The sequence below is a fragment of the Somniosus microcephalus genome, unplaced genomic scaffold (genome assembly GCF_052327205.1).
Source record: "Somniosus microcephalus isolate GS21.2 unplaced genomic scaffold, FLI_Smic_1.0 unresolved_chr1, whole genome shotgun sequence".
Taxonomy (NCBI): domain Eukaryota; kingdom Metazoa; phylum Chordata; class Chondrichthyes; order Squaliformes; family Somniosidae; genus Somniosus; species Somniosus microcephalus.
Genome location: NW_028225179.1, coordinates 135,868,840 through 135,886,992, shown reverse-complemented (window position 1 = coordinate 135,886,992; position 18,153 = coordinate 135,868,840). Strand labels below are relative to the sequence as shown.

The 18,153-nt window shown below is 44.9% G+C and overlaps 1 protein-coding gene across 1 annotated transcript; it reads right to left on the bottom strand.

The window, feature by feature from the left end:
- Nucleotides 1–1,334: 1,334 nt before the first annotated feature.
- LOC147095941 (uncharacterized) lies at nucleotides 1,335–13,337 on the bottom strand. The gene is made up of 8 exons (XM_085973744.1): nucleotides 13,197–13,337; nucleotides 8,305–8,707; nucleotides 7,894–8,214; nucleotides 5,492–5,593; nucleotides 5,363–5,393; nucleotides 5,092–5,144; nucleotides 4,240–4,289; nucleotides 1,335–1,754 (listed from the first exon to the last, which is right to left on the bottom strand). Exons 1-8 carry the CDS (start codon nucleotides 13,335–13,337, stop codon nucleotides 1,668–1,670), a joined length of 1,188 nt encoding a protein of 395 aa, XP_085829870.1. The 3' UTR covers nucleotides 1,335–1,667.
- Between the last annotated feature and the right edge of the window lie 4,816 nt (nucleotides 13,338–18,153).

Genomic DNA, 18,153 nt, shown 5'->3' with positions numbered 1-18,153 from the left:
CCCGAATCTCATTCGGCTGTACATGCTGATTCCAAACTAATCAGACTTAGACTGATCTGACTCTGGTGGATAAAGCAATACAACCACATATGGCGCAATGCTATCTCTGATTGAATATTCTCACCCAATACTGTGCAAACCTGGGATCTTGAACATAGGAAATGCTCGTCGAGAAAAGGCCAACGTCCACCGAGTTCACCTTCTACCATCCTGATATTCGCATGATACAATGAGAATGGGGTTGTCATGGCAACCCATCCCTATCCACGAGACTACAACAGACCCAGACCTGACGTGAGCAAACCCCCAGTGGTGGAGAGCTTTAGGAAACCACAGGTCCAAAAGTCACCTTTCCTCCCAAGCCACGCTACACTCACCATCTGTCTCTGACACGTAGTTATGGTATTACTACAAATAGCAAAACACAACACCCAAAGGTAAAATGGAACCAGGCACAATTCCCCGCATCTCTGCCCACGATTCTCTCCTGTTGTGTTCTTAGTCTGTAAATGATTAAGCATCTCGCTTCTCAGACAGAGGATATCGCCACTAACAGTATCTCAATTCAGGACATAGGAACATAAGAACTTAAGAAATAGGAGCAGGAATAGGCCACTTGGTCCCTCGAACCTGCTCCGCCATTCAATAAGATCATGGCTGATCTTGGGCTGAAAGCCACTTCCCTGCCCGTTCCCCATAACCCTACACTCCCTTATTTTGCAAAAATCTGTCTCTCTCCACCTTAAATGCATTTAATGACCCAGCCTCCACAGCTCTCTGGGGCAGAGAATTCCACAGATTTATGACCATCTGAGAGAAGAAATTCTTCCTCATCTCAGTTCTAAAAGGGCGACCCTTTATTCTGAAACTATGCCCCCGAGTTCTAGATTTCCCCATGAGGGGAAACAGCCTCTCTGCATCTACCTTGTTGAGACCCCTCAGTATCTTATATGTTTCAATAAGATGACCTCTCATTCTTCTAAATTCCAATGAGTATAGGCCCAGCCTGCTCAACCTTTCCTCATAAGTCAACCCCCTCATCTCTGGAGTTAACCGAGTGAATCGTCTCTGAACTGCCTCCAATGCAAGTATATCCTTCCTTAAATAAGGAGACCTAAACTGTACGCAGTATTCAAGGTGTGGTCTCACCAATACCCTGTACAGTTGTAGCAGGACTTTCCTGCTTTTATACTCCAACGCCTTGCAATAAACCTATATTGTCAGCTCAATAGTCATTGAAGTTTTATCCTGATCACATTTAATTATAAGTGAAGTATTGGTCGATAGGAACCTCTCGTGCAGCGTTGTATTTGAAGAATAATTAATTTTATTTATTCACAAGCATTTGCAAATAAAATTCTTGTTATTAACTGGAGCTGCAGGATGAGCAGGAAAGGTTCAGAGAAACACCAAACCCAGAAGTTCCTACTCTTAATGTTTGTCTCACACTTGAATTACACTAATACAGTGGAATATATTTACAATACTCAAAGCACGTTCGTTTACATTGAACAGAAAGAGTCTTTGCAAACTCTGGCGTGTGCAGGCAGGTAGCTTAGATATTTAACGGGAGTCTCCGTAGCTCCATTCTTATTCCCCCAGGCTGTGGGTTCTTTGGTAAGTCCGGTCTCCTCCCGCATCCTATTGGATAGAAACCCTCCGGGTTCTCAACCGCAACCCGCCTTCTTTTTTGATGACTTTTCCGAGGCAGCAAATTCCAGAGAGGCGTAAAGTATCTGGTCTGGAGGGCCGCCCTGAGACCGGAGAATATATTAAACATTGACATTTCAATATATTTAAAGGCAGGTCAAACTATCTCGTCCTGCAGTCGCGTTTCATGGAATCATAGAACGAAGCAGCACAGATTCAGGCCATTCGGTCCATTGTGCCTGTGCTGGCTCTTTGAAAGCTCATAAGAACGTAGCAATTAGGAGCAGGATTCGGCCATACGGCCCCTCGAGCCTGCCCCGCCATTCAATAAGATCATGGCTGATCATCGACCTCAACTCCTCTTTCCCACCCGATCACCATATCCCTCGATTCCCCCAGAGTCCGAAAAATTCATCTACCTCAGTCTTGAATATACTCAAAGTCTGAGCATCCACAGCCCTCTGGGGCAGAGAATTCCAAAGATTCACAACCACCTGAGTGAAGAATTGCTTCCTAATCTTAGTCTTAAATGGCCAACTCCTTATCCTGAGATTATGCCCCCTAGTTCCAGACATGCCTTCCAGGTGGAAACAACCTCTCAGCATCTACCCTGTCAATCCCCTTCAGAATATTGTATGTTTCAGTGAGTTCACCTCTCATTCTTCTAAACTCCAGAGTGCAGAGTCCCAATCTACACAATCTCTCATCATACACAGCCCTCGCATCCCAGTAATCAATCTGGTGAGCCTTTGTTGCACCACCTCCAAGGCAAGTATATCCTTCATTAGATAAGGAGACCAAAGCTGTGCACAGTACTCCAGGTGCGGTCTCACCAAGGTCCTGTACAATTGTAGCAAGACTTCCTTACTCTTATTCTCCAACCTCCTTGCAATAAAGGCCAACATGCCTTCCTTATTGCTTGCTGTACCTGCATGCCAGCTTTCTTTGTTTCTTGCACGAGGACACCCAAGTCTCTCTGAACACCAACATTTGAAAGTTTCTCACCAGTTAAAAAATATTCAGTTTTTCTATTCTTCCTATCAAAGATTGGGAAGCATTTCTTCATTCAGGTGGTTGTGAATCTTTGGAATAACCTCATATTCCCCTACATTATACTGCATCTGACAACTTACTGCCCACGCTATCCAGTCAGTCTCACTCTCCCTGCTGCTCCCCACAGACTTACACATTATTATTCTTCGAATATTTATCCAGTTCGCTTTTGAAATTTAGCATTGAAACTGCTTCCACCACCCTCTTTCTAAATTTGAGAATCTTTTGCTTAATATGTCCACACAAGAACTGTCTGAATTAATGTTTTAACACAAAGAGGAACACAACTCCTAAAGCAGCTGAACCCAGAAATCACCAACATTTAATCAGAAAACTAGGAAGATGAGTCTATCTGTTTGATTGGATAGACATCAAAACAATCTAATCAGATGGCCATGTTTCACCATGCGCCATCTGCAAGGTTACGTAGATCACAATTACTCACACACAATCAATCATACCCAGACAGAATAACATACACACAGATTCAATCACTCTCACACACACAATCAGTCTAGATCATTTATATATATTGTGAATAGCTGGGGTCCTAGCATCAATCCCTGCAGTGCACCACTAGTCACTGCCTGCCACTCGGAAAAAGACCCGTTTATTCCAACTCTTTGCTTCCTGTCTGCCAACCAGTTCTTTATCCAAGTCAGTACCTTACCCCGAATCTCATGTGCTTTAACTTTGTACGCTAATCTCTTATGCAGGACCTTATTGAAAGCCTTAGTACACTTATCACAGAAACCCCACAGTGCAGATAGAGGCCATTTCGCCCCATCGAGCCTGCACCGACACATATCCCACCCGATCCCCGTAACCCCTACACCAACACATATCCCACTCTATCCCCGTAACCCCACATATTTAATCCCCCTAACACTAAGGGTCAATTTATCATAGCCAATCAACCTAACCCACACATCTTTGGACTGTGGGAGGAAACCAGAGCACCCGGAGGAAACCCACGCAAACACGGGGAGAATGTGCAAACTCCACACAGACAGTCACCCGAGGCCAGATTCGAACCCGGGTCCCTGGCGCTGTGAGGCAACAGTGCTAACCACTATGCCACCGTACTATTCTGGGTGTCCTCTTATTTCTGAATTCTCATAATAATAACTGTGGCTAATATATCAAAAAAGTATCTCCGCTGGATGGGAGGGGGCGGGGTTTGTGGGGGGAGCGGACATTGACTCAATGTAGAGATAAAAGGAATAGATTATATCTAGAAGCAGGAAATCTGAAATAGAAACAGAAACTGCTGGAAATCCGCAGTAAAGTCTGGTGAAGGCATTCTACCCGGAACATTAACCTATCCTTTCTATTATCAGATGGGAAGAGGGCTGCAGCATATGTTTTGTTTCCAGTTGGAAGAACGAGTGGGATTCGCTGCAAATTAAGATGATCTGGACTATGAACGTCTCAATGCCAACTGCGTGTAATATCCTACATGTGGCGCATTGCACCCATTCCAGAAATCACCAAGTTCCTGTATATTATTGCAACAGCTTCAATGAACTTACTTACATGCATTGCACCCTGATGTGTCTGCTTCGCCTCCATTTGATGGGTGTCTCCTGTGTATTAACAGTTAAGAATATGAATTTAAATATTATCAATTCTGGCTAATCTATAATAAATTATAGACGCATCATGTGCCAATGGTCCCCTAATATGGCAATGTTCCACCAATGTGCCAATGGTCCACCAATATGCCAATGCTACCCCAATATGTCAATGGTCCACCAATATGCTAATGGTCCACGAATATGCCAATGCTACCCCAATATGCCAATGGTCCACCAATACGCCAATGGTACCCCAGTAAGCCAATGATCACCCAATAAGCCAATGGCCCACCAATACGCCAATATGCCAATGCTCCACCAATACACAATAGCAGCTGAATATGCCAATTGTCCCCCACTATGCTAATGGCCCATCAATACGCCAATGGTACTCCAGTATGCCAATGGCCCACCATATGCAAATGGTACCCCCAAATGCTAATGGTAGCCAATACGCCAACTGTCCCCCACTATGCCAATGGTCCACCAATAATATCTCAATAATATCTCAATAAGCCAATGAACCCCCAAAATGCCAAAGGTATCCCAATGCACCAATGGTCCCCCACTACGCAAATGGTACCCCAATACGCCAATGAATAGACACGGGTGATCTACCCCCAGTGTCTGGCGTCTATTGTCCATCTGATACATAATTGTCAGCATTAATAACCAATAATTCGCTTTTCTGTAAGTCCGGCCGACAGGAGCACGACGGCAGAACATATTGATGGCTGGAAATGCGCTTATTGATCTTTGAAATATCCCACAATTGATGCTTTATCTGCACCAATATTTCAATCCAACTCACCCGAGTGTCGCTCATTTCTTCCAGCTCTTATCTTTTTCACTCTCAAACTAAAACTGTATGAGAACAAAAATATGAAACAAGCATTACTTCTTGCAAATCCTTGGTCACATGCCATAAATATCAAGAACAGAACCGTGGAATGGACTTTGAATCAACCTTAAAAGAACGTGGAAAATATTGAAATTGGAGTCGGGGTTAGCTGTATTTTGATACAGTGTTAAATACAGTGAGACTGTTACTGATGAAATTTGTAAAAGGTTCAGTTACTCACCTTTCATTGTGGGGTCTCTTGACTGGTTCTTCTGAAACAATTAACTGTAATTAGCATTTAACGCTTCGAGAAGAGAATCACATTAAACAAACATTTATTAAAATTTTCCTGGTAAATGTAAATTCTCACCTGATCTTCCACGTTTATGATTCCAAATGGAAATGAGGATCAATACTAGAACCAGGATCACCGAGACAGTTATGGCAATGGGAAGGGTCGGAATGCACCACCCTACAGAAATAAACACTAAGAAAATGCTTCTGGGTGAAATCATTACTTTCTGGGATTCTCTTATGAGAAACTTGATCCAGTTACAATGTGGGAGCATCAAACCCAGGGTGTGAAAGAAATAACCAGCCAATGCGACGAATATTGGGCAAGTGAAAGTTGAGACAAATTGACAGACGGCACTCTCAATATTGCCCTATAATTTTAACAATGCATAATCAAAACATACTACTTGAAAACTGAATCATAGAATGATTACAGCACAGAAGGAGGCCATTCAACCCATCATTGCTGTGCCGGCTCGTTGGTGGAGCTACCCAATTAGTTGCACGCCCCTTCTCTTTCCCCATAGCCCTGTTAATGTTATCCTTTTAAGTATTTATCCAATTCCCTTTTGAAAGTTACTATTGAATCTGCTTCCACCGCCCTTTCAGGCAGCGCATTCCAGATCACAACAACTCGCTGTGTAAAAAAATGTCGCCTCATCTCCCCTCTGGTTCTTTTGCCAATCACCTTAAATCTGTGTCCTCTGGTACCGACCCTTCTGCCCATGGGAACAGTTTCTCCTTATTTATTCTATCAGAACACTTCATGATTCATGACTGACCACCTCGATTAAATCTCCTCTTAATCTTCTCTGCTCTAAGGGGAACAATCCCAGCTTCTCCAGTCTCTCCACATAACTGAAGTCCCTCATCCCTGGGACCATTCTAATAAATCTCCTATGCACCCTCTCCAAGGACTTGACATCCTTCATATAGTGCGGTGCCCAGAACTGGACACAATACTCCAGCTGGCGCCCAAACATTGCTTTAAAAAGGTTTAGCATAACTTCCTTGCTTCTGTACTCTAATCCTCTCTTAATAAAGCCAAAGAGTCCATATGTTTTTTAACAGTTTTCTCGAATATTCTGCCACCTTCAATGATTTGTGCACATACACCCCCATGTTTTATGAGTAATAAACTGGAACGATTACCCAAGTTCAGTGAAGCTTCATAACCCGATTAAACGAAAAGATATTCCACGGGGAAAGTGGGGACTGATAAGGAGGGTTCGGGTTTGTAAAACAGGAAACGTGAAAATAAACAGGTGCAAATGAGCGAGCGTCTGCTCCCAGCAGACGTGTTCAGCCAACTATTTCACCGCATCTCTTGACTGGTTTCAGGTCAGAAAGCACGTTCACTCCAATCCATTCCATTGCCCGTCTCCGCCCCTGCCTCAGCTCATCCGCTGCTGAAACTCTCATCTGTGACCTTTGTTACCTCTAGACTTGACTATTCCAATTCATGCCTGGCTGGCCTCCCACATTCCATCCTATGTAAACTTGAGGTCATCCAAAACTTGGTTGCCCGTGTCCTAACCCGCATCAAGTCCCATTCGCCCATCTCCCCTGTGCTCCCTGACCGACATTGGTGCCCGGTTAAGCTGCAGCTCAATTTCAAAATTCTCATCCTTGTTTTCAAATTCCTGCATGACCTTACCCTTCCTATCTCTGTAAACTCCTTTAGCCCCACAACCCCCCAAGATATCTGCCCTCCTCTAATTCTGCCCTCTTGAGCAGCCCTGATTATAAACGCTCAACATTTGATGGTCGTGCCTTCTGTTGCCTAGGCCCTAAGCTCTAGAATTCCCTCCCTAAACCTCTCCGCCTCTCTGCCTCTCTTTCCTCCTTTAAGACGCTCCTTAAAACCTACCTCTTTGACCAAGCATTTGGTCACCTGCCCTAATTTATGCTTATGGGGATCGGTGTCAAATTTGTTGTCTTAAAATACCCCTGTGTAGCGCCTTGGGAGGTTGTACAACGGTAAAGGAGCTATATAAATACAGGTTGCTGTTGTTATTGTTGTTGATGCGTTGCCTGAAAGGCCGGTGGAAGCTGATTCACTAATAACTTTCAAAAGGGAATCGGATAAGTACTTGAAGGCGAGAATCCTGCAAGGTTCATGGGGAAAGAGCAGGGGAGATTGGGATTAATTGGATAGCTCTTTCAAAGAGCCGACACAGGCACGATGGGCCGAATGGCCTCCTTCTGCGCTGTATCTTTCTAAAATGACACGCAGAAATTTAAAGTCAGCCAAGAGCGGAGAAAGTTTTTACAAGACCTGGGACGAAGGGTAACCGTAGCTTATTTCAATGTGTTTTATAACAGACTGACGACACTATTTCTCCTGATATATAGATATTCATGCTCATCCCGTGGTGTTGCTTTATTTACAGACTTGAGGCGCTTAGGAGCGAGTGACCTACTCCAACTGACGCTAAAGCTGAATACTGACCTTCGCTATACAGATCACCGACTCACCTGCCACTGTCTTGGGGCGCGACACGCTCTCGGCCCAAGATTTGTCCTTGGAACCCAGCTCAACAATACAGGTGCAGACCCCGCCGCTTCTCCAGGCATCCCCCGAGACCATCACATGGCTTCTGATGCTGTAGGTCCCGTCCGGGCACAGTGTACCGGAATCGCTCCGTCCCTCGGTCACCTGTCCGGTAACGTTCCAGTAAATAGCAATCTGGTTCGAGGAGACGCCAGTGACCAAACATACCAAGGGGACGGTATCCCTTAAATGTGGCTCCCCCGGCGGAGCAAACACCAGCACAGCCGTCTTGGGTGTGGAACTGTCTGGAAAGGGATTGGGACACAGTTAACTCTTAGCTTACACCAAATTATATTGCTGTGCATGATGTAAATGCAATTTGGTTTCGCTCTTACCTCCAACCAGCAGTGTGGATCCATTCCGGAGCGGTGCATTGCTACCACTATCAGCACAGTAATAGAAGCCTGTGTCAGCCACCTGCACATTGCAGATTTCCAGGATCAGGATATATTTGGTGTGTCCTCTTTTAGAAGTAAACTTGCAATCGGTTCGATCACAGGATGGGATATCGATTAGTCTCGGGGCTTCACCCACACGCTGCTTGTACCAGAAATAGCTATTCACAAATTCCACTTCATAAAGCTGGTGACATTCCAATTCAACCGACTGACCAACTCCGGCTGTCACTGTGAAGGGGCCCCCAGACAGAAAGGGCTGGGACTCTGCAACTAGAGGGATTATTGTTACATTAGAACTGATTATTGAGCGATAGAAAGAAACCGCGTTGAAGCACCTCGCCTGTAATTTAAGAACAGCATCATTATTGCCTTCAGTTATTGCTGGTTATATCCATGCTCTAGTTCGCCTTTACTTCGCCTTATAGAAGGACTAGAAAGTAAACCGACATTATCAATAACAACTTTATTTGAAACAGCGCCTTTAACGTTATTAAACGACTCAGAGCGTTTACAGAAATTTGATTCCAAGCCACATACGGAGATATTAGGACAGGTGAGCAAAAGCTTGGTCAAAGAGGTCGGTTTTAAGGAGCGTCTTAAAGGAGGAGAGAGAGGCGGAGAGGTTTAGGGGCGGAATTCCAGAGCTTAGGGCTCAGGCAGCTGAAGGCACGGCCCGCCAATGCTGGAGCGATTAAAATCGGGGAAGTTCAAGAGGCCAGAATTGGAGGAGCGCCGAGATCTCGGAGTGTTGCAGGGCTGGAGCAGGTTACAGAGACAGGGAGGGGGAGAAAATATCAGCCCAAAAGCTGTTAGCTCGGTCACATTTTCAACTTAGTAAACAGAGTCCATTTTTTTCAGTTATTGGCTGATTCCATGTAAGAGTTTGGAACCGTGTCTCACTCACCGTAAGGCCAGAACAGGTGGACAATGAGGATCAGGGAAAAAGCTTCCTTGAACATCTTGAGGTCGGAGCCGCGCTCAGTTATTCCCGTGCTCGCTCCCAACATTCTGCAGTGGGAGTGAGCGCCGAGTGACCCGAGCGCACACATGGTTGGTTACACCCCCTTCAGATGCGATGGAAACTATTACGAGCTAAGCCTCTGGGTGCAGTTTCCTGTTGGATCCCACGCCTCATGCATTTTACATGTGGGCAGGGCCTGTGCGTCACAGCGGTCAGTCTAATGCAGAGTGGCCATAAAGAGCTTTCGATTATAGTTCGGAGAGGGTGACAGAAAGTTTATGGTATGTGTGCATTTGTCATTGTTCTGATTTTTAATTTTGGCAGTTAATGTTTAGAATTGTATTTACTTCATTCACGGGATGTGGGCGTCACTGGCAAGGCCGGCATTTATTGCCCATTCCTAGTTGCCCTTGAGAAGGTGGTGTTAAGCCGCCTTCTCGAACCGCTGCAGTCAGTGTGGTGAAGGTGCTCCCACAGTGCTGTTAAGTAGGGAGTTCCAGGATTTTGACCCAGCGACGATGAAGGAAACGCCGATATATTTCCAAGTCAGGATGGTTCAAAACCATGAGGGGCCTGGCAGAGTAGATAGAGAGAAACTGTTCCCATTGGCAGGAGGGTCGAGAACCAAAGGACACAGATTTATGGTGATTGACAGAAGAACCAAAGGCGACATGAGGAAAAACTTTTTTACACAACAATTATTTTGGATCTGGAATGCACTGCCTGAAAGGGTGGTGGAAGCAGACTCAATCGTGGCTTTCAAAAGGGAATTGGATAAGTATCTGAACGGAAATTAATACAGGGCTACGGGGAAAGGGCTGGGAGTGGGACTAGCGGAAGTGCTCTGGCAGAGAGCCGGTATGGGCTCAACGGACCGAATGGCCTCCTTCTGTGCTGCAGCCACTCTATGATTCTATGATTCTATATGTGTGACTTGGAGGGGAACTTGGAGGTGGTGCTGTTCCCATTCGCCTGCTGCCCCTGTCCTTCTAGGTGGTGGTGGTCACGGGATTGGGAGGTGAAAGCCACAGGTTCAGAATGTAATCCAAAAGCAGTCACGTTACGGAAGCGTTTCCAGTCACCGAATAAATGAGGGACATTGAACTTGGCTGCAATCTGTTAGCAGCATCATGAATTAGGACGACTTATGGTCGCTATTGCTATTTGACCGTAAAGATATTCCAGAAAGAGCTGGCTTGTGATTTCACCGGAAATACTTATCAGAGGTAATTCAGCAGGTGCCCGACAGAGCAAATCTCCGAGAATCTGCACTGGGAAAATCCGTAAAGGAATGAAATCGAGGGATGGTGGGTGAACAGTTTTTAAGAATTTGATATAAACAAACTTTTCTTTACCTTTTGATCAAAGTAAGAACCTGATCGTTTATTTTTATTCCTTCGTGGGATATGGGCATCGCTGGCGATGCCGGCATTTATTGCCCACCCTTAATTGTACTTGAGAAGGTAGTGGTGGACTTCCTACTTGAACCGCTGCAGTCCGTGTGGTGAAGGTACTACCACAGCTCTGTTAGGGAGGGAGTTCCAGGACTTGACCCAGCGACGATGAAGGAACGGCCGAAAGTTGCCCATGTCAGGTTGGTGTGTGTGACCTGGAGCGGAACTTGGAGGTGGTTGTGTTAGCAAGCGCCTGCTCTCCTTGTCCTGCTAGGTGGTGGAGGTCGCGTGTTTGGGAGGTGCTGTCGGAGAAGCATTGGCGAGTTGCTGCATTGCAGCCTGTATGGAAATATCACACACTGCAGCCACGGTGCGCCGGTGGTGGATGGAGTGGATATTTAATGAATGATATTGAGGGTCAGAATAGCATCAATTACTCCTGTGCAAACGGCAATGCAGATAAACAGGACGCGGTGTCACATGGAAGGAAAGGCTGTAAATGAGGTCAACGTACTCGAGTCTGCTCTCTGTTCAGTTGAATCTGCCCTGCGTGGCAACTGTCTTCTGTGTGCGGTTGCACATGGTGCCTCACTGTTTGACCTTTCTGTGTGTGAACGGCTCACCTGCAGAAACAGGAAAACCACAGAGAGCTTTTAGCTCGGCCATTATTTTCCAGCTCAAGTCAGAATCTCGGCCAGCCGTTTCCCCAACTCGCTGCACTTTGCACATCTCTTCGCAAGCGGCCCGAGCAGCCTGATCTGTGGTATTCAGAGCAACAGGCGCGGTCACAGTCAAATCGCCTCCTCGCTGCCCACGAGCTGTCCACTCTCTGCTTCGAGCTCAGGCTCGCTTCTTTCTCAGTTGAGGTCAGGCAATTTCTCATCACAGTTCAGAAATTCAGTAAGTTAATAAAATGGTCTTCTCAATTCAAAACCAGTTCTACCAATAATTCATTCTAATATTAAAACTGATGTAACTTTCTCCTATCTGCCAGTTTCCAGACCGCTTCATTCTTCTGAAGATGGCGTTCCTTCACATAGGTTCCATAGGCGCCTTCCATTGAATTACACAGAAAGTGCAGCACAGACACAGGCCATTCGGCCCAACTGGTCCATGCCGGTGTTTATGCTCCACACGAGCCTCCTCCCACCCCTCTTCATCTCACCCTATCATCAATTCCTTCTATTCCTTTCTCCCTCCTGTGTTTATCTAGGATTCCCCTGAATTTCATCTATGCTACTCGCCTCAGCCATTCACTGTGGTAGCTTTCAATCATTGAGTCAAAACTAGTCAACCCCAACTCCAATTTCAATGGTATATTTTTTATATTTCCCACGTTCTTTTAAGATTGATTCAAAGACCGTCCCACAATTCTATTCTCAATATTTACGGCACGTGACCAAGGATTTACTGGAATTAATGCTTATTTCATATTTTATTCGTGTACAGTTTTAGCTTCAAAGGAATATTTCGCCTCGTGAACAGAGAGCAGACCCCGGTCTATGTCATCTTAATTTCCATTCAATCACCATTATCGCTCCGAATGGAAACAAAGCGAATCCATCAACCGCACTGGCACCTTCGGGCATAATGCCTTCGACAGGCACTCAGCCGCAGTGTCATTCCAACAGTTTTGTTTGTATTTCAGATACCCAGATGTTAAAGTATTTTTATGATCTCTACAGGTGTCGAGGCCCCCCGCCCCGGCCCCCTGTGGGGTGATTGATTTTAATACTTTAGCCACAGGAATTATTGTAGAGATGCAGAAATGCGACAATCCTGGATAACTCAAACTATGTTCTTAAATGGCTTCCATGCTAAGTCGATATGCAAGACTTAAGCATGCATTTATGTGCGTGTGTATGCCTGTGTTTATATTTGGTGAGTGTATTTACATTTGTGCGTGTCTGTGTGTGAGTGTGTGTGTGTGCATCTGTTTGTGTCTATGTGTGTGTGTGTATAAATACGTGTGTATGTATGTGTGAGTATGTCTGTGTGTATATGTGTGTGTGAGAGTATTTTTCGTTATTCACGGGATGTGGGCGTCGCTGGCAAGGCCAGGATTTATTGTCTATCCCTAATTGCCCTTGAAAAGGTGGTGGTGATCCTACTTTTTGAACCGCTGCGGTCCATGTGGTGAAGGTGCTCCCACAGTGCTGTTAGGGAAGGAGTCCCAGGATTATGACCCAGCGACGATGAAGGAACGGCCGATATATTTCCAAGTCAGGATGATGTGTGATTGGAGGGGAACTTGGAGGTGGTGGTGTTCCCATGCGCCTGCTGCCCTTGTCCTTCTAGGCGTATGTTTATGTGTGTAGTTATTTGTGTGTATGTGTGTATGTGTTTCTGTAAATGTATGTGTGTATGTGTTTGTGTGTATGTATGTGTGTATGTAAGTGTGTGTATGTGTGTAGGTGTTTTTGCACCTGTACATTTATGTGTGCTATAAGGAAAAGCTGTTGCTATCTGTCTACGCCACTAAGCAGCGAGCTTGGCCCTGCGAACTGGCAAACAGCTTTTTCATTGAGGTCCCAGGCAAACGCAGACTCTTCGCTTGCCGGTAGGGGCGCCATATCACCGTTTTCCATTCTCTTAAACCAATGACCTGGGTCCATTGTTCGGAACCATGCCCCTTGACCCTGGAAACACTTCTCCTGGCAAATGGCGTATGATGAAACGGCTGACTGGACTGGGTGGACGTGTCAACCAATCAAACAGTGCAGTTGGCTGAATAGATAATTTGATTTTTAAATGAATCTTGTTGGTTTCTAATTTGAGATTATTTATGATTAATACCCGTCTACTGTTCACAGAATCACAGAATCACAGAATCCCCACAGTGCAGATAGAGGCCATTTCGGCCCATCGAGCCTACACCGACACATATCCCACCCTATCCCCGTAACCCCACGTATTTAATCCCCTAACACTAAGGGTCAATTTATCATAGCCAAATCAACCTAACCTGCACATAAAAAGTAAGCCAGATCCGTGCCTTATGGAGAAAAAGTAAGCTGATATAAACATGATCTAAATATCTATATATTTCTCTGTTTTAATATTATCCAGGCTCGGGACAGCCCGCGTGACCAGACTCGACACATCGGCGGATTTTGCTGCATTGAAAATGTCATCAAAAAAGGCGAGAAAGAGTTCTATCAGATTTATGAACGAATCCACAGCAGGCGGAAAGAGTAATTTAACTTGCAATGTAAAGCCACAGAGACGCTCAACAAACACCTAAACTATCTCAAACTAAGGTGTTTAAGATGATTAAAGTTGATAGAAATTAGTAAGACTTGCATTTCTATAGCGCCTTTCACCACCACCGGTCGTCCCAAAGTGCTTTGTAGCCAATGACGTACTTTTTGAAGAGAGAGAGAGACAGAGGGAGGGAGAGAGAGAGAGACAGAGAGCAAAAGAGAGAAAGAGAGAGTCAGAGAGACAGAGACAGAGAGAAAGAGAGAGTCAGAGAGACAGAGAGCGGGAGAGTTGCTGTAGTTTGGGTCGGGAATTCTATTTGCTGTAGTTCGTACAGACTCTTTTTAAACAGACTCTGTAGACTGTTTGCTATACTACGCTGCTTAAATAAACACTGTTTGCTGAGCAAATAAAGTTTGTTTGCTGTAAAATAGGCTGTTTGCTGTGAGTCCGGCCTTAAGTCCCGATCCAAATCCAACAACAACAGCTGGTATTTATATAATGCTTCTAACATAGTAAATCTCACAAGGTTCTTCACAAGAGCATTTTCAGGAATAAATGATTCCAAGCCACGTAAGAACTAGCGATATATTAGCACAAATAACCAAAAGCTTGGTCAAAGAGGTAGGTTTTAAGGAGCGTGTTAGAGGAGCAGAGAGAAATAGAGAGGTGGAAAGATTTCGGGAGGGAATTCCAGATCTTAGGGCAAAGGCAGCTGAAAGCACAACCAGCAATGGTTGAGAGATTATAATTGGGGATGTTCAATCGGCCAGAATTAGAGGAGTGCAGATATCTCTGAGGGTTGTGGGACTGGAGGATATTACAGAGATAGGGATAATGACGCCATGGAGCAATTTGAAATCAAGAATGAGGCATTTAAAATCAAAGTGTTGCATAACCGGGAGCCAATGTAGGTCAGCGAGCACAGGGGTGATCATTGAACAGGTTTTGGTACGAATTAGGACACGGGCAGCCGAGTTTTGGGTGACCTCAAGTTTACAGAGTGTAGAAAGTGTTAGGCCGGCCAGGAGTGCTGTGGAATAGTCAAGTCTAGACATCATAAAGGCACGGATGAGGGTGTCAGCAGTAGATGAGCTGAGGCAAGAGCGGAGATAGGCGATGTTACGAAGGTGGAAATAGGCAGCCTTAATTATGTTGCAGATATGTGGATGGAAGATCATCTCAAGATTTTGAACAGTCTGGTTCTGTCAGGGAGAGGGATGGAGTCCGTGGTGAGGGAGTGGAATATGCAGCGGGGACCAAAGACAATGGCTTTGGTCTTCCCAATATTTAGTGGGTGTAAATTTCTGCTCATCCAGTGCAGGATGTTGGACAAGCAGTGTGACAATTTAGAGACAGTGGTTGGGTCGACAGAGGTGGTGGTGAGGTAGATCTGACACAGTAGTATCAATAGACGCGCTGACTTGGCTATTGGCCATAGGAACATAGAAACATAGTAAAATAGGAGCAGGAGTAGGCCATTGGGCCCTTCGAGCCTGCTCTGCCATTCAATATGATCATGGCTGATCCTCTATCTCAATACCATATTCCCGCTCTCTCCCCATACCCCTTGATGTCTTTTGTGTCTAGAAATCTATCTATCACCTTCTTAAATATGTTCAATGACTTGGCCTCCACAGCCTTCTGTGGTAGAGAATTCCATAGGTTCACCACCCTCGGAGTGAACAAATTTCTCCTCAACTCAGTCCTAAATGTCCTACCCCCGTATCTTGAGACTGTGACCCCTCGTTCTACACCCCTACCTACACCAGCCAGGAGAAACAACCTCCCTGCATTCAATCTGTCTAGCCCTGTCAGAATTTTATACGTTTCCACGAGATCCCCTCTCATTCCTCTAAACTCTAGTGAATACAGGCCTAATCAACCCAATCTCTCCTCAGACGACAGGCCTGCCATCCCAGGAATAAGTCTGGTGAACCTTCGCTGCACTCCCTCTATGGCAGTATATCCTTTCTTAGTGAAGGAGACCAAAATTGCACACAGTACTCCAGGTGTGCTCTCACCAAGGCCCTGTATAACTGTAGTAAGACATCCTTGCTCCTTTACTCAAATCCTCTTGCAATGAAGGCCAACATACCATTTGCCTTCCTAACTGCTTGCGGCACCTGTATGTTTGCTTTCAGTGACTGGTGTACAAGGACATCCAGGTCCCTTTGTACATCAACATTTCCCAATCTATCACCATTTCTGTTTTTCCTGCCGAAGTGGATAACTTCACATTTATCCACCTGTACCTGCCATGTATTTGCTCAGTCACTCACCTTGTCAAAATCGTCTTGAAGCCTCTTTGCATACTCCTCACAACTTACAATCCCACCTAATTTCATTTCGTCAGCAAACCTGTTTTCTCTCTCCCTCCAATCTAAATAGTGGGGTTACATTTGCCACCCTTCAATTTGCAGGAACTGTTCCAAAGTCTATAGAATTTTGGAAAATGACAAACAATGAATCCTATATTTCCATGGCTACTTCTTTTAGTACTCTGGGATGCAGATTATCAGGCCCTGGGGATTTGCGGATTTCAGTCCCAATATTTTCCCCAGCGCTATTATTTGACTAATACTAACTTCCTTTAATTCCTCCTTCTGACTAGACACTTCGTTCCCTAGCATTTCTGGGAAGTTGTTTGTGTCCCCTTCCGTGAAGACAGAACCAAAGTATTTGTTTAATTGCTAACCATTTCCTTGTTCCCCATTATAAATTCTCCCGTTTCTGACTGTAATGGACCTAAATTTGTCTTCACTAATCTTTTTTATTTTTACATACTTGTCGAAGCTTTTACAGTCCGCTTTTATGTTCCTTGAAATTTTACTCTCATACTCTATTTTTCCCCTCTTAAGCAATCTCTTGGTCCTTTTTTGCTGAATTCTAAAATGTTCCCAATCCTCAGCCTAGCTACTTTTTCTGGCAACTCTATATGACTCCTCTTTCGATCTATTACTATCCTTAATTTCTTTTGCTAGCCATGGTTGGGCCACTTTTCCTTTTGTGTTTTTGCGCCAGAAAGGAAAGTATAACTGTTGCAATTCATGCAATCGTACCTAATGTGGAACTACAGTTCCCAAGGTGCAGTGCGCGGTGTGGCCAGTGCTGCGCAATGATTGGTTTTCCAGTCAGCCGTGTCGGTGTCAGCAGTGACAAAGCTCTTGGTCCCTGTGCAAGGTTGAGAGAGCAGCTCCAGTCACAGCACCAAAGCCGCTTTCATAATTCCAACAGACCAGAGGAATCAGTGATCAGTTCAAGCGCAGAGACAGAACCAAGCACCTAGGCTTCACCGAAAAGCCCCCTGTCCAAGTGCGAACCAATCCCTGCCCGAATTCAGTGCCGGGAACTCCCGGGGGCGAGAATCCCTCCGGCCGCTCTGTGTGTTTTTCTAAGGAACAGGGGAAAACCTAACTTCACAGATACACAGTTCCGATATTTATTAAACAAAATATATAATACCTTTGACGCTAATATCTCGAGACAAGCCATTTATTAACAATTTAATGCATGTTACTTTCGCCCTCAGGTAACTGACACCAACCAGTTTCAATCTGACTTTTAAAAACATGAACCCAGACTCAGTGTGGGGAGTTAGGGATTGACTCCAAAACAGGGGAAGTATTCAACATCACAGAGCCCCAGAAACAACTGACCCCGCCGCTTAATAATTCAACTGGAACAGGGTTTAAAACGGGAACTGCGCGCATTAATCGGACCGGCAGCAAATTAAAGGCAAGGTGTTATTTTATTAATATTGAGCCGAGCTCTATTTGCCCTCGTGAGTTTTAAAGGGGGTGACTCAGGCTATAATAGAACAACTTCTCTTTAATCCGGGGCAGGGTGTAAAATGCCGCTTTCTTCCCCTCTTTCTCATTCATCTAATTCGCTCTTTACTCCGCCTCAGGAATAGTCTCATCAGAACTGTATTTACAGACTGAAGCCCAAATCATATTTCTCAATTGAAACACCAATCTTAAAGGGAATGACGAATCCAGGGTTGTCTTGATGCTGATTTAGAGAAAGCGACGTCAGTCTATTATGAAATATGTATTTTAGGGGAAGGGATTATTTTAAAATCTGATGCAATATATCAGAGAGTAACAGCGCGTTATCAGAACGATTCTGGCCGAAGTGCATCAGCTGATCCGTATCTCGACAACCCGCCCCTGATTTTTCTGGGGTAGAACAGAGTAAATATTAATTAAACGCAAAAATCATCGAAAT

Bases quoted from the DNA above. Each gene is read 5' to 3' on its own strand.
- LOC147095941 (XM_085973744.1), bottom strand. From the start codon at position 13,337: ATGGACCCAGGTCATTGGTTTAAGAGAATGGAAAACGGTGATATGGCG. The intron at 8,708-13,196 runs GTAGACAGATAG...CTTAAATTACAG, and splicing joins CAAGCTCGCTGCTTAGTGGC to GCGAGGTGCTTCAACGCGGT. The intron at 5,594-7,893 runs GTGAGTCGGTGA...TTATTTCTGTAG, and splicing joins GCGCCCCAAGACAGTGGCAG to GGTGGTGCATTCCGACCCTT.